General features: G+C 38.9%; 1 protein-coding gene across 2 annotated transcripts in view; it reads left to right on the forward strand.

The window, feature by feature from the left end:
• RASSF8 (Ras association domain family member 8) overlaps positions 1-2063 on the forward strand; it is a 123260-nt gene extending 121197 nt beyond the window's left edge. For both annotated transcript variants that reach the window (XM_066264926.1, XM_066264935.1), the window contains exon 5: positions 76-2063. In XM_066264926.1, coding sequence (XP_066121023.1) covers positions 76-197 — 122 coding nt within the window. In that variant the 3' untranslated portion in view covers positions 198-2063. The remainder of the gene's footprint in view (positions 1-75) is intronic.
• Positions 2064-13857: the final 11794 nt, after the last annotated feature.

Below are 13857 nucleotides of genomic sequence, written 5' to 3' on the forward strand. Positions count from 1 at the left end.
ACGTCTGACTTTTCATATTGCTGAGAACCCCGGGTTGATGAGGACCTCACACGACTTTCTTTGTTTTGTGTGTAGAGGTGTCGTTCCAGTCTGGGTCCCTGAAGCGGCCTGGTTCGTCACGGCAGCTCCCCAGTAATCTTCGAATCCTGCAGAACCCTATCTCATCTGGTTTTAATCCTGAAGGTATCTATGTATAACATTACCTGTCTGTAGGGGAGAGACCCAATAACGGTACCACAGACAGTAAAAACTCTCTCTCTGATTTGTGCCAATGATGAACAGAGGATATATTTCACAAGCCACCATGTCTTGTTTCTGTCCTACATCGCATACCACTTGGAGCCATACCCTGTGCACTGATGCTAAAGAACAAAGAAACTGTTTTCACACATCAACAGTGTTGACGTTTTTATCCAGCAGCTGTAGTGCAAAGCCTTTATTTTTATTTGTAGCATTTTGAGAGCATTAGGAAAGTACTATACTGTGTGTATGCATAAATAAAACCATGACTTAGGAGTGAAGAGAAATATGTGACTGGCTTAGTTTAATTTATCCGTGTAATCAACTAATGTGTGAATGTTGACGTTTTAATATTTTTATGAATACTTCTCTTGTGACTGAATGACATTACACACTGTGTGATTATGATCGTGTGCACATGCTGCCAGCCTCCTACCGCACATCACTGACTTACAGCCTCACAAGTGGCATAGGGTGCTCCACCATTGAAACTAACTCCAAAAGAGCCCACTTGCTCCACTTTGTGAACTTGTGCTAGCCATTGCTTAACTGGGTGAAGTAATTGGGTTGGTTGGTTGGTTGGTTGGTTGGTTTTAATCTGGAGTTTAATCTTTACAATGTTTTCAGTATTGTAAAGATTAAATGTTCTGGTATGAATGACCACATACCAGAACAAATATTTTCATGAAGCAAATTGTTCGTTTCAAAGCTTTGCAGTGCTTCCAACGCGGTTGAACAAAGATGTGAATGTTGCATACTATCCAAATAGGCAAGGAGGTCCCTGATACATTGTGTTCTGTTTCTGCGCTGCCTCATTGTTTTACCCTCATATCCTCAGAGTTGCCAAAATACTTAAGTTAGAGATATCTGAGCACTGGGTCAGTCTACTTCAGAAAGGTTGCTTTCAGTGATATATTTTAAAAATAATCCACTTCATGTGTATGGTCTTTTGATATAAGCACTCATGGCTGAGGTATTACTTGCACATAATTTATTCTGTACATTATGACTATTGCAATTTCTCCAATCACTTAGATAGAAAGTAGGTTGGAGTTAGGTACTTTTTACCAAGGAAATAAAGTTAAATTCAGTGTCTGTTTTCATTTTTGAGCTTGACTTGATAGGACATGAATCTCCATTTGTACATATATTTTCTTATTTATAAAACCAAGAATGAGTCAGCATCCCTCCCATGAATAGTGATTTAATTAATACAAGTGATACCTAAATGGATGTGGTCAGATACCTCTTAGCCACTTTTACATTCCCTCTGATCAAAATTTGGTACAATATAATTAAGACCTTTTTCAGAAATTTATAGGTTTTAATTCTAAGGAAAATACATTCTCTATATGTATTATTTACAGCAACAGTGAATTAGTGTATTAATGTCATGGTAAAAATAAAAAGATGTAAGTTATAGCTTATGCATGAGGGCAACTTTGGATGTTTAACAAATTTGACTTATTTTTGGGTTAATGAATGCTGAGAATGCTGCTATATTTAAGTTCCCAATGGAAAATTATAAGAATGGCTATGAAAACATATAGAAGTTTCTAGAGAACTGAAAATAATAATGCAGATTACCTCTCCCAGTCCAGCTAAATGGCAGACTTCAACTAAAGATATTTTCTTTGGGTTCTCGGAGTTATTGAGTTGACCTTGCCATTATACTATTTTGCAAATAACTTGAGAAATATTAAGTGATTCTTACCTAAATAACCACAGTCTATATACATTCTCTCTCAATTTATAATAGTTATTTCATACCTACATATGATTAAAAATTATGAGAATTTAAAAAATCAAAATAATTTGTAGACTTTTGTGACAATAATGATTTAAGTATGCCCAGTATATGCCTTATTTTTAAAGGGTTCCACCCTATACTGAGTCATTTTTTTATTGTTATTCAGATAAATTGTGATCTTATTCACAAAGAAAAATATTTTTTATAAATTGATCACATTCTATTTAAGTCAAAATGTTATACTGAAGATATATTAAACTTTGCAATTGTAAATTGCAAGGATGCCTTGGCATGCCATGAGAAACACTAAGTCAGTATCCAAATTAATTGTAAATTATTATCAGCATCCATTTAATAATTCTAAAGGGAGACTGCAGTCCTTCCGCGGGCCGCAGCCTCGGGTTCCCAGCCTGCTCTCACAGGGAACCCCGGACAGCCTCGTCTGAACTGTCAGGCTGCCAGATCATCTTTACAGGTCTAATTACAGACAAAAAAAAATACTATTTTCTTGATAAGAAGCATATATATATACATGAATTGGATGACTATATTGAGCAGCTGTATTTTGTAATCCATTACATTACTTCTGGAAGCATACCTGTAAGAAATATTTTCTAAGTCTTTTTTTAAATAGCACCAAGAAAACTCATTTCCGTGGAACATTTTAATAATATTTTAGTAGTTCCTGATCACTTTTATCCATTGTGAATACAAATGAGTTAGAGTAAGTGCCACATCTTTGCATACATGAGGAGGGCAGCAATGGTATACAAAAATACCAAATATAAAATTTTGCATCTGGGGAATATTCAGGTTCTAAATACTAAATTAAATGACAAGTTCTTTGTTATTATACTGCAAGTTCTTTTACTGTCATTTTCTACAAGTATTAAAGAAATTAGAAGATAATTTTCTTTTTACCAAGGAATAATTTGAAATAGCATCAGTCTATGGGACACTGAGTACCTGTCATCCTCATAGAATGATCTGTAGTGGGCTGCTACAGTCCTTTTGTTAAGAGATACTCAAATGGTTTGTTAGCATTTGTTTTCATCTTGATGCACAGAGAATTTATACGTTGAGACTTCTGTTGGTATTAATAGGAGTTACTCATTGTTCACATTAGTCAAAATTACTCATAAATGATACAATTATAGGATTTATGGTGTGAAATGTGAATTTTAACAGTGTTTTAAAAGAGCAAATATACATTTGCTTCCAGAGCACAGATAAATTTTTTACCTGCTTTAAAAGAAAATTTTCTTTGTGAATAAGAGCAAAACTGTCTTTAAAAAAAAAGAAAACTTGACTAAAACCTTTTCTGTGGACATCTTTCCAAATTAGAATTATAATAATGGGTTGAGGAAATAATACAGAAAAAGTAAAAACTCTTGATTTCAGGTGTACAAAGGGTGTGGGCAGGTGGGCAGTTCCCTGTGTACATTGCCTTTGAAAAATTGGGCCTTAATTTATATGTAAATAACCATGCTATGTTCACATCCCTCTCTTATCTTCTAAAGTTGTCTTTGTTAGTCTATATTGTGTAAAACTTAGCTCATAAGTATTACTTTTATATTGTGTCCTTTTTTTTTTAAGTGCATGTTTGTACTATTTGCTACAGTATTTTTAAGTTTTGGGTGAAGGCCATCAGCTGTATGGAGAAGACAAAACAATCACTATTTATTCAGTATTGCTGCTTTTTGTTGCCAGAGTAAGCTTTCGACGCCAGGACAGCGACTGTTTGGAAGCTGCAGGCGCTCTATTCCAATGCATTTTATATATTTTTAGAAATCAAATAATGCAGATAACTATTTAGTATACTAATTATATTAAACCAGCAGAAATATAAAGGCAATAAAGTATATACATATATATATGGGGGGAAGGGAAAGATTTAAAAATAGGTTTATAGCCAGACATGGTGATAGCCCAAAATATATTTCTCAATCTGTCTTTCTTTATGGACCCAATGAGGATTTGAGTTGCTGCAGCTTTAAACAGAAAATTGCCACATTCACTAATTGTGGGCACATAAATATGCTTTTAGTACTGTTTTGCTTATGTACAAATAAAATATATGTAGTCTGTATTATATGTAATTATTCTTTTCTTTTGACTTTCACTTCAAAATGTATATTTTCTGATTATTATCATGAGCTGTAAGACAAAGGATCAATATCTGATATTCTTCCAAATAATAAATTTTCAGGATTCATTGGGGCATTACATTGCTGGCTTGTTTCTTATGTGTTTAATATTTTAAAATAAAAATTTATTTCCTTTAAAAGGTGCCAAAGAGTAGAAGTCTGCGTGTCAGTAACACAAGATTACCTCGTTCTAAAAGCACTGTTACTATAAAGAATTCTCTATTGCTGGAAAGATAGCTGCTTCATCCAAGTAGAACTGAATTAAGAAATTAAATGCTTCCCTTTTTATTTAGAAAGTAAAAGAAAAAATTATTTCACTGAAGCTCTGTATTCCGAGATCCCCAAAACCATGAGAGGAAGAGAACCAGCACTTGGTGCCTGCTGCGTGCCAGGTGCAACAGGAGGGCCATTCGGCCTCCCAGGAAACGTCTCCCAAACCACACAACGGAGTGGTGGTGCATGGCATTTCCATTTGTGCCTTTCAGACACCAACACACTTCCCTGGGTTCCATGACAAAGCTGCCTAAGCTTTACGATGCCCATTTTCTGCAATTTAACCACTTTTTAATGGTGGAAGTATATAAATTGTCATGTGTTTTTATAGAAGTTAGATCTTGGTCAAGAAATTATACATGAGTAATAGTAGGTTATAAAAGTAAAAATACAGAAAATGAGGATTTTACTCTTCCTATCCTAATGTCATGTGTCTTGTTCATAGCAGAACAAGAAGTAGAAACGGTTCACTTGATGCTGCCCATGGAGTCCTAGGAAATGGGTATAAACACAATGAACTCCTTTATGTCTTCTGCGGACATGCAGTGAGCCTGTTGTTGGCCAGGCACTGGACAGAAATTAACATGATTTGCTTTGAACCTCAAGGAATTACAGCCTAATGAGCAGTATTAAAGGAACAGGAACGAGTGCCATGGAAACATAGCAAGAGGTTCTACTGCCAATCCGATACTGGCAAACCTCAAAGCAGGGATTTAAACCAGGGAGTGCTGTCTGGCAAAGACTAGGGAATGGGAAAATGGGCCAATGAGACTGAGCAGACGGTGAAGGGTTGGGGAGGACTGAGAGATGTGGTAGGCAGGTATTGGATAAATCATGAAGAGCCTTGGTTGCCATGGTAAGGACCTTTCACTTGATCCTGAATGCCGTGAAAGACTTTTAAGTATGGAGATGAAATGATAGGTTAGCATATTAGTAAGAGTCTTCGGGCTGGCATTGTGGAGAAATGACTGGGGAAGGATCAAGACTAGAGCCAAGAAAGACTGCTGAAGAGGTCTACAGGTGTCCAGGCCAGAGGTGATATTAACCAGGAATAAGAAAAGAAAGCAGCTGTTGGGGTTTATTCAGTAACAATCTTTTATTAGGCACCTACTCTGTGCAAGGAGAAGAAAAGAACCAAAAAGGTCGTAGACATCTTAAGGAGACAGTAACAAAAGGATGTGATATTTAAATGGTGGGAGCAGAATAAAAGCAAAGGAACTCGAGGTGTTTGACAGCTATCCACAGCCTTAAGTGGCTGGTGGGAATTGTACTATGGGTGTTCTTTGTGCCAGGGGGATGTGTGGGGGAAAGGAGAAGGACTGACCCTTTGGAGAGTCCCTGCAGTCTTTCCTAAAAACAGCAGGAGTTTGAAAAGCTCTTGAAACACCAGATTTACTCATCCAAATCTCTTTGGTATGCTGGAATTGCTTTTTACCAGCATTACACTTGACTTCGTGTTTGATATCAACTACTATCACTCATCAGCCATGTGTATGTGTCCAGAAAATGTGACTATGACCCAGAATGGAAAGAAGTGAAAGGGTGGATAGTTCACACTGGTATCTGTGTACGTCAAGGCAGTGTAAACCAGTTTCCTGCAAGAGCTAGTGGTGCGGAAGTCAAAATGAATTGGAATACTCAGAAACAAATGATTTTTTTTAACCGTAAAGAAAACTATAGATACTTTAAGCATAGGTCACAATGAGCTAAGATGCCAGGTGGCAACAAGCCCCACACAGGAGGAGGATGGACAGAGCAGGGTCGTGTGCAGAATGTACATCCGGAGCCACCTGCAGGTCCAAGAGGGCAGCGCTGTGGCCCCCTGCCCCCTGCTGTAACCCAGTCTGCATCAGACCCCTCAAAACCTGTTCCATAATTGAGCCAAAATAGGTTTCCTTGAAATTTCCAATTTTCCTTAAGATCACACAGAAGAAACAGTTCCTCCCCAATATGACAGCCCTGCAGATATTTGAAGATACCTTGTTCTATGCCCTCGCGCTTTCCCAGGCTAACTATTCCCCATTCCCTCAGTCTCCTCTCTCCTGCACAGGCTCCGGACCACTCCTGAACATGCTGCCAGGACTGATCACAAAGCTCCATTTGAGGCCTGAGCAGGTCAGCATGGGGGAACTTGATTCAGTTGTTATGCAGCTTAAAACTAACCTCAGCGGGGAGGGTAGGTGGGTAGGTGATTGCTTAGTTTTTTTTGCAAACCTCATCTCATTTTTAAATCTGATTCATTCACTGAATTCCTGTTTTTTCCACATTTTCTGCTGTCAGTGAAATCTTTCCTAATTTGTATGAATATAACTGAGTTTTAGGAAAGTTACTTTATCAAAATGCCATCTTTAAACACTTTGAAAGTAATAAATCCCAGATGGAAGATGGATGCCTTAATGTGAGCTCAATAATGAGGCTAATTTTGTCGAGGGTCAGAATGCCGCAGGAGCCACCCAGGAGGTGAGTGAGGAATTCAGACCAGGCTCCATGGAGGAGCCATATTTGACTCTGAGAGAGGAAACAGATTTTTTACTCTATCATATTTATTGAATGCCTACTATGTGGTGGACACTGGAGATACAGCAGTGAGCAAAAATGACCAAAATCCCTGCCCACCTGGAGCTTATATTTACTTGAGAGGAAAAAACAGAAACAAAGAAAAAAATATATAGTATTTTTCATTGTGATTAGAGCTAAGGAGAAAAAACAAGCTACAAAGAGCACCAGGAAGTGCCAGAGGTTGAAGGGACGATTGCAATTGTGTACAAGTGGCTTAGGGAGGCCGCGGTTAGAAGATGGCATTGGAATGAAGGCCTAAGGGAAGCGCCAGCAGGCCTGCAGAAGTGAAAGGTGGTGTTCTGGACACGTGGCCCGTGCAGGGCCTTGGTAAGAAAGGTTTGGGAGGCTTGGCAAGTCTGTGGATCCAGCTCTCTTGTTTCCCAGCAACGGACTCAGAATGTATAGGCCTTCACCGGCTGTGAGCCAGTAACTCTTCTCCCCATTACTCAGTCCATCGATCTTCTCAAATCAAATAACGTGAAGGGAAAAGACATTTTAAAGATACTAATTTTTTTTGTTTTTATTGAGTTATCCTTAATCCTTCCCAAATTAAAATGTATCTGTAAAATGTCCTCTGAAAAGACTCAAACTTGAGCTACTCTATTTTCCAACATATTGGCTAACGGAGTATCATTAGGTGTAAGGATGCTTTACTTTGCTAGACATCCCCTCCAAATTTAATGCAGCTTTATAACCTAAAGAAAACTATTTTTCAGCTCAGAATCTTAAATAAAGCCATTGTCAGGTCCATCTACTGATCAATGTTAGTTTATGAAAGGGATCTGTAACTTGAAGTCCATGGACTCCTAGGAAGGTTTTCTGAGGCTCCTTGCATGGAGACTCCCACTATGGACACTTGGGGGGTCACAGAGAAGTAGAGAGTACACTGATCAGGGATATGATGAGGAGGGAGTAATAGGAGATGGGGCCATAGTGTGAAGAACTTTGAATTTCATCTGGTAGGCTATACAGAGCCAGCCAAACAAATTCAAGGACCTTCGGATTAGATTTGCTTTTTAGGACGTTGACTGTGGTAGTGTTGCAGTGACTGGGCTGCAATTAGAGGAGATGGCCACTAGGCAGTTGTAATAGACCTGCTCAATTTTATCTTCTGTGAGAACTGTCCTGATCTTCCATCCCCTCCAAACTCTACTCCAATAAATATCATTGACAACTCTTTGTGGCACCATTTTGCCCTGAACATGTGTCTAACATAGCCCATAAGAAAGCACTAGGTGGGCCTAAGTGGATAATTCCTTGACTGCAGTGCAAGGAGAAATGCCGAGAGATTGCCCAAATGATGGCACAGCAAAAATTTCCAAGCCTAGTGTTTGACTTAAGGCCCAGTCAACTTGACACATATAATTAACTATCACAGTATGTATATACCTATATATATATATGTATATATGTGTATATATGTATGTATATGTGCATATGTGTATGTTTATATATCTATATATGCATTGTTATGCATAATATTTAGATTGTAAAGCATATAATAACCAAATAAAAACCTTTCTTTTTATTGAATACCACTGTGTACATACTTGTAATATGCTCAAGTAAACCACTGGAATTGCTACATTGTTATTGCTACTTGACCATAACACTCTTGTCAAGAGCTTCAGCACCAAATAAACTTAAAGACTTAGAGAAAACAGGGGATCAACAATTTATAGGATCCTTTCTATACAAGTACTCATGGAGGGCTTCTGTCTGCAATGTGGTACATAGAGCTATTAAATGCAAGTCAGGACAAGTTCTTAAAAACCCATTTTATAGGAAGTAATTCACATCTAATTGTTTTAATAAGCCATTAGTGGCCTGTTACCTTGACAGTTTCTTTTATGACATAAGCAAATTGGAATGCTTCCAAACTAGGTTTTCATTTTTTTAAAATTGGTTGTTGCCTCACTTTTTTAAAATTTGTTGTTGCTTGAAGGTTATATCCCTGATTCTTCTAAATAGACAAACATTTGGTATTTGGGGGTTGGGGATGTATGTTTAGGGCACTAGAATCCTGGTGGACATCGTTCTGAAATTCTGCCACGTTGTGATATCTTTAATGGAAGTGGGATCCATTGGGAAAGGAGCTAGTTAGAGGATGGTGAGTCCAGTTTTGCATGTGTCCTGTTGAGGTGCTGGTAGGATCTGTACTGAGAAGTCCAGAAAGCACTTGAACATGCAGATTTGAAGCTTGAGAAAGACACAAAGCTGAAAATGGACATATAGAAACTATTGCACCAAGACAATAGTAAAAATTTAGAAGAAACCCCACACACAAAAAGAAAACATACATATGAATATATTTTTAAATAAAGAATAGGTAAATGTTCTCAGAGAAGTGTAAACACTTGTCACTCACTACAGTAAGAGGACTAGCAGCCTTCATGTCACCTGGGGATTGGTCAGAAATGTAGAGTTTGGGGTCCCATTCCAGACTTATGAGTTAGAATTTGTACTTTAGCAAGTACACACATTATTTATAAATATATTCATGTTCTAGTTGAAGGTGTGCTGGAGTACAGCAAGAAGATGGCCAACGACAGGAGCTGGAGGGACACCTGCGTTTATAAAGCTGATAGTAGAGAACTAAGAGGGAGACCATGAGGAATTAAGAGATAAAATCTATGGCCCTGGCTGGTTGGCTCAGCGGGCCTGGCATGTGGGGGACCCGGGTTAGATTCCCGGCCAGGGCACACAGGAGAAACACCCATTTGCTTCTGCACCCCCCCCCCTCCTTCCTCTCTGTCTCTCTCTTCCCCTCCCGCAGCCGAGGCTCCATTGGAGCAAAGATGGCCCGGGCGCTGGGGATGGCTCCTTGGCCTCTGCCCCAGGAGCTAGAGTGGCTCTGGTCGCGGCAGAGCGATGCCCCGGAGGGACAGAGCATCGCCCCCTGGTGGGCAGAGTGTCGCCCCTGGTGGGCGTGCCGGGTGGATCCCGGTCGGGCGCATGCGGGAGTCTGTCTGTCTCTCCCCATTTCCAGCTTCAGAAAAATACAAAAAAAAAAAAAAAAGAAAAGAAAATCTAGGGAAAAGGGTCATCAGTTGAAAGCAGCTACATAGAACACTAAACAGAACTGTATTTAGCTTATAGGGAGATATGAGGACAAATTTACCCAATGTCTTTGCATTTTTTAGGGTTTTTTTATTCCTATTTTTACTAAATTTATTGGGATGACATTGGTTAATAAAACTGTACAGGTCAGGTGCACAATCCTACACTGCATCATCTGTACACTGTATTGTGTGTTCACCACTCCAAGTCAAGTTTCCCTCTATCACCACATTTTTAGTTTATTTTGATTTTGTGTTTAGCAACTCCAGATTTTCAAAACTATGACCCTGCCTTCATCTATATCATAAACTCCAATACATGAACGCACAGGTTGGAAATATATGGTCTTTGTATTTCTCTAATGGACTCGATTCAAGATCACCTCTCATTCCTAATGCAGCAGTTCTACCCCTGCCTCTGATTCTTAGGTTATATAACCAGACATCAGCCCTTGAACCACCTAAGCCCAGCTCCAGGTCCATTTCTAGAGCCCAGGTGTCCTTTGCCTCAGTTTCCTTTCTCTCGCCCAGAGCTTCATTCCTCAATGTGTCCTCCATCTGCTTATCTTGCTCTTCCTTCCATGCCCGCACCTCCCTTTTAGAGAAGCAGAATAAACACTCTTGCCCAAGTGGACACTAGTTTACCTTCCTTTGCTTTATAATGTCATCAAAGCAAATTCTCAGAGTTTGAATGGTTCAAAGAACATTTTAATGATTCTCTTATTTACATGTCCTATTTATCACAACTCTGAGAAAATGATTTCTCAATAGATTTTTTTCAACTTCTGTGGACCGTTTATTTGATTTAGAGAGGTGTGTCCCCAAACCAGCCTGCAGCCCAGAGGATGGGGGGTGGGGACGTTTGCCGCAGTGCAGCGCCCGTACAGCACGCAGGCGAAGCCTGTCCCGGCACTCTTATCCCATCATCGCCACAGGCCTGGTCCAGTTCTCCTGGTCAGTGTGATTGAAAAGGGCCCCCCTTCCAGGATGACAGGCTGTACCACCGCTCTGTGCTCTCCCCTGCCTGGTCATCTGACGCCCCCTGCAGGAAGACTCTATTTCAGCTTTATTATATTCAGAGCTCCCTGAAGTTTTATGTTCCTTCTGTCTTGACAAGATCTGAGCTTAATCTGGAGACACTGTAACTATTACCTGTAACTAACCCACAGATTCCCATCTGTTTAAAGAGGAGGATTTGTGTTCATGGTACAAATGTCACCAAACATTCCCACCTACACGGAGACACTCTGGTGTTGGAAGACTTTCACATTTGGAAGGGAGGGAAGTCTGATGTGGATATTAATATTCTCATTTTTAATTTACTTTTAAAAAATCCCTTGGCATCTATAACTAATTACCTTCTTAGTTTCCCTTTGTAGATATTTGCTCCAAGTCTATATTTTTTATTTGATCCTCCATATTGAAGAGAAAACATCAGGAACAGGCTGAATTAAACGGCAAAAAAGATTGCAGTGAGAAATAAACTAGGTTAGAGATTAATTTTCTGCTATTTACTGTGTGGCCTTAAAATGCCATTTCGCTCCTCTGGGCTTTAGAGTTGTATGTTCAGTAAATTAAAGGTCTGGTCAGGATGGTTCCTAAGATTTCTTACAGCTCTGAAAAGCACTCACCTAACGTTTGCTCCAGAGTCACCCTTCTCTATTAATATTCATTACTTTTTCTAAGTCATATAAAGTCTTTCCTAACTTGTCTCTTTTTCCTTTTAATAGTCATGTTTATGACTGTGTTTTATTTGCTATATTCTTTTAAATGTTTTTCTAAACTGTTCCTAATTCTACCTCTAATGTCAAACTGGAAATAATACTATCCTCCGGAGGATATACTAATGTTAATGTGAATTCATAACTCGTGCTCTGTCATTCACGTTCAGAAGTTTCAGAATACCATACAGGTCACTTGGAAAGAAGTACGTTTTCACTGTGTGAAAAATGAAACATATTTTGCCTAAAATTCAGCAATGTCACTGGAAAATTTTACACTGTACATAAATCTGCTTTTAATGATGCATAGAATGATTAGTTATAGATGTGTTGCAAATATTCATCACATTTTTTTCATTCATGTTTTACAAGTGTAAATCCAAAGATCCAGTTCCCTGCGTATCCAAACCATGCTATGCTTCCATTCGGATGCCATTTTACACGTTCAACTCATACCAGTCTTTTCTCGTTAGTCTATATTCAGCGTTCTGCAGGGCACTTAGCAAGTGAGGCATGCGCCTGTGTTAGTACCATAAAGAACAGGTCATCTTTGTGATTTCAGCCATGAATGCAGAGAGCATGCTTAAAATATCTTTATTCTATAGGTTCTAGCACTTTCTCAAGACCCATAGTATGCAGAGGTTTATAAGTCACAATATAGGTCAAACTGTTTCATTTAATTCTTTACAGAATGCACAAGAATCACTCCTCATAAGTTACTATATTATTGGACTATGTGCTAGTGTTACATGGTGGCCTGCCATCCAGGAAAAGTAGCGCTTGGCAATACTTTAACACACTGTTGACCAGCAATTTTACACAAAAGTTATCTCATGTCACTGGCTATTTTTTCTTAACTGAGTATGAAAGTGAAACAATCTAAATAAACTTCAGTATACTTTATTTACACATAATGAATTTAAATGAAACTTTGTACATATGTGCTACATATTATATTTTATACATATTATATATTTTAGTAAATTTTTTTGTTGTGGTATACTATACAGTGTGTCCGTAAAGTCATGGTACACTTTTGGCAGGTGACAGGAAAGCAACAAAAGATGATAGAAATGTGAAATCTGCACCAAATAAAAGGAAAACCCTCCTATTTTCTGTAGGATGATGTGGCAGCATGTGCGCACGTGCAGATGATGACGTAACACCGTGTATACAGCGGAGCAGCCCACAGCCATGCCAGTCAAGATGTGGACGGTACAGAGGAAAGTTCAGTGTGTTCTGTGGCTTGCTAAATTTGAATCCGTGACCAAAGTGCAACGTGAATATCGGCGCGTTTATAACGAAGCGCCACCACATAGGAATAACATTACTCGGTGGGATAAGCTGTTGAAGGAAACTGGCAGTTTGGTGGAGAAACCCCGTTCTGGTAGGCCATCAGTCAGTGATGAGTCTGTAGAGGCTATACAGGATAGCTACCTAAGGAGCCCTAAAAAATCTGTGCGTGAGCCCACATCAAACTGCACTGAATAGGTATGAAACTGGGAGAGTTTTCATTTTATTTGGTGCAGATTTCACATTTCTATCATCTTTTGTTGCTTTCCTGTGACTGGTCAAAAGTGCACCATGACTTTCTGGACACACTGTATAACGGGTCGGGAAACTTTTTGGCTGAGAGAGCCATGAACGCCACATATTTTAAAATGTAATTCCATGAGAGCCATACAACAACCCCTGTATGATGCGCATTATCCAATAAAAATTTGGTGTTGTCCCAGAGGACAGCTGTGATTGGCTCCAGCCACCTGCAACCATGAACATGAGTGGCAGAAAATGAATGGATTGTAATACATGAGAATGTTTTATATTTTTAACATTATTATTTTGTTATTAAAGATTTGTCTGCGAGCCAGATGCAGCCATCAAAGGAGCCGCATCTGGCTCATGAGCCATAGGTTCCCAACCCCTGCTATTAACAATCAGCTACGTGTAATGGTACCCAACATGTTTTGCAAATATATCTGGTTTTGCTATGCTTTTTTTTGAAACACACACTTTGCACATTCTAGTTGAATTTCCTTTTATACCAGTGATTCTGATTTATCAAACGTGGTCTTTTAGTTGCTGTGAAAGCCTAAAAGGTGAATCAA

This window comes from Saccopteryx bilineata, chromosome 1 (assembly GCF_036850765.1).
Source record: "Saccopteryx bilineata isolate mSacBil1 chromosome 1, mSacBil1_pri_phased_curated, whole genome shotgun sequence".
Lineage (NCBI taxonomy): Eukaryota > Metazoa > Chordata > Mammalia > Chiroptera > Emballonuridae > Saccopteryx > Saccopteryx bilineata.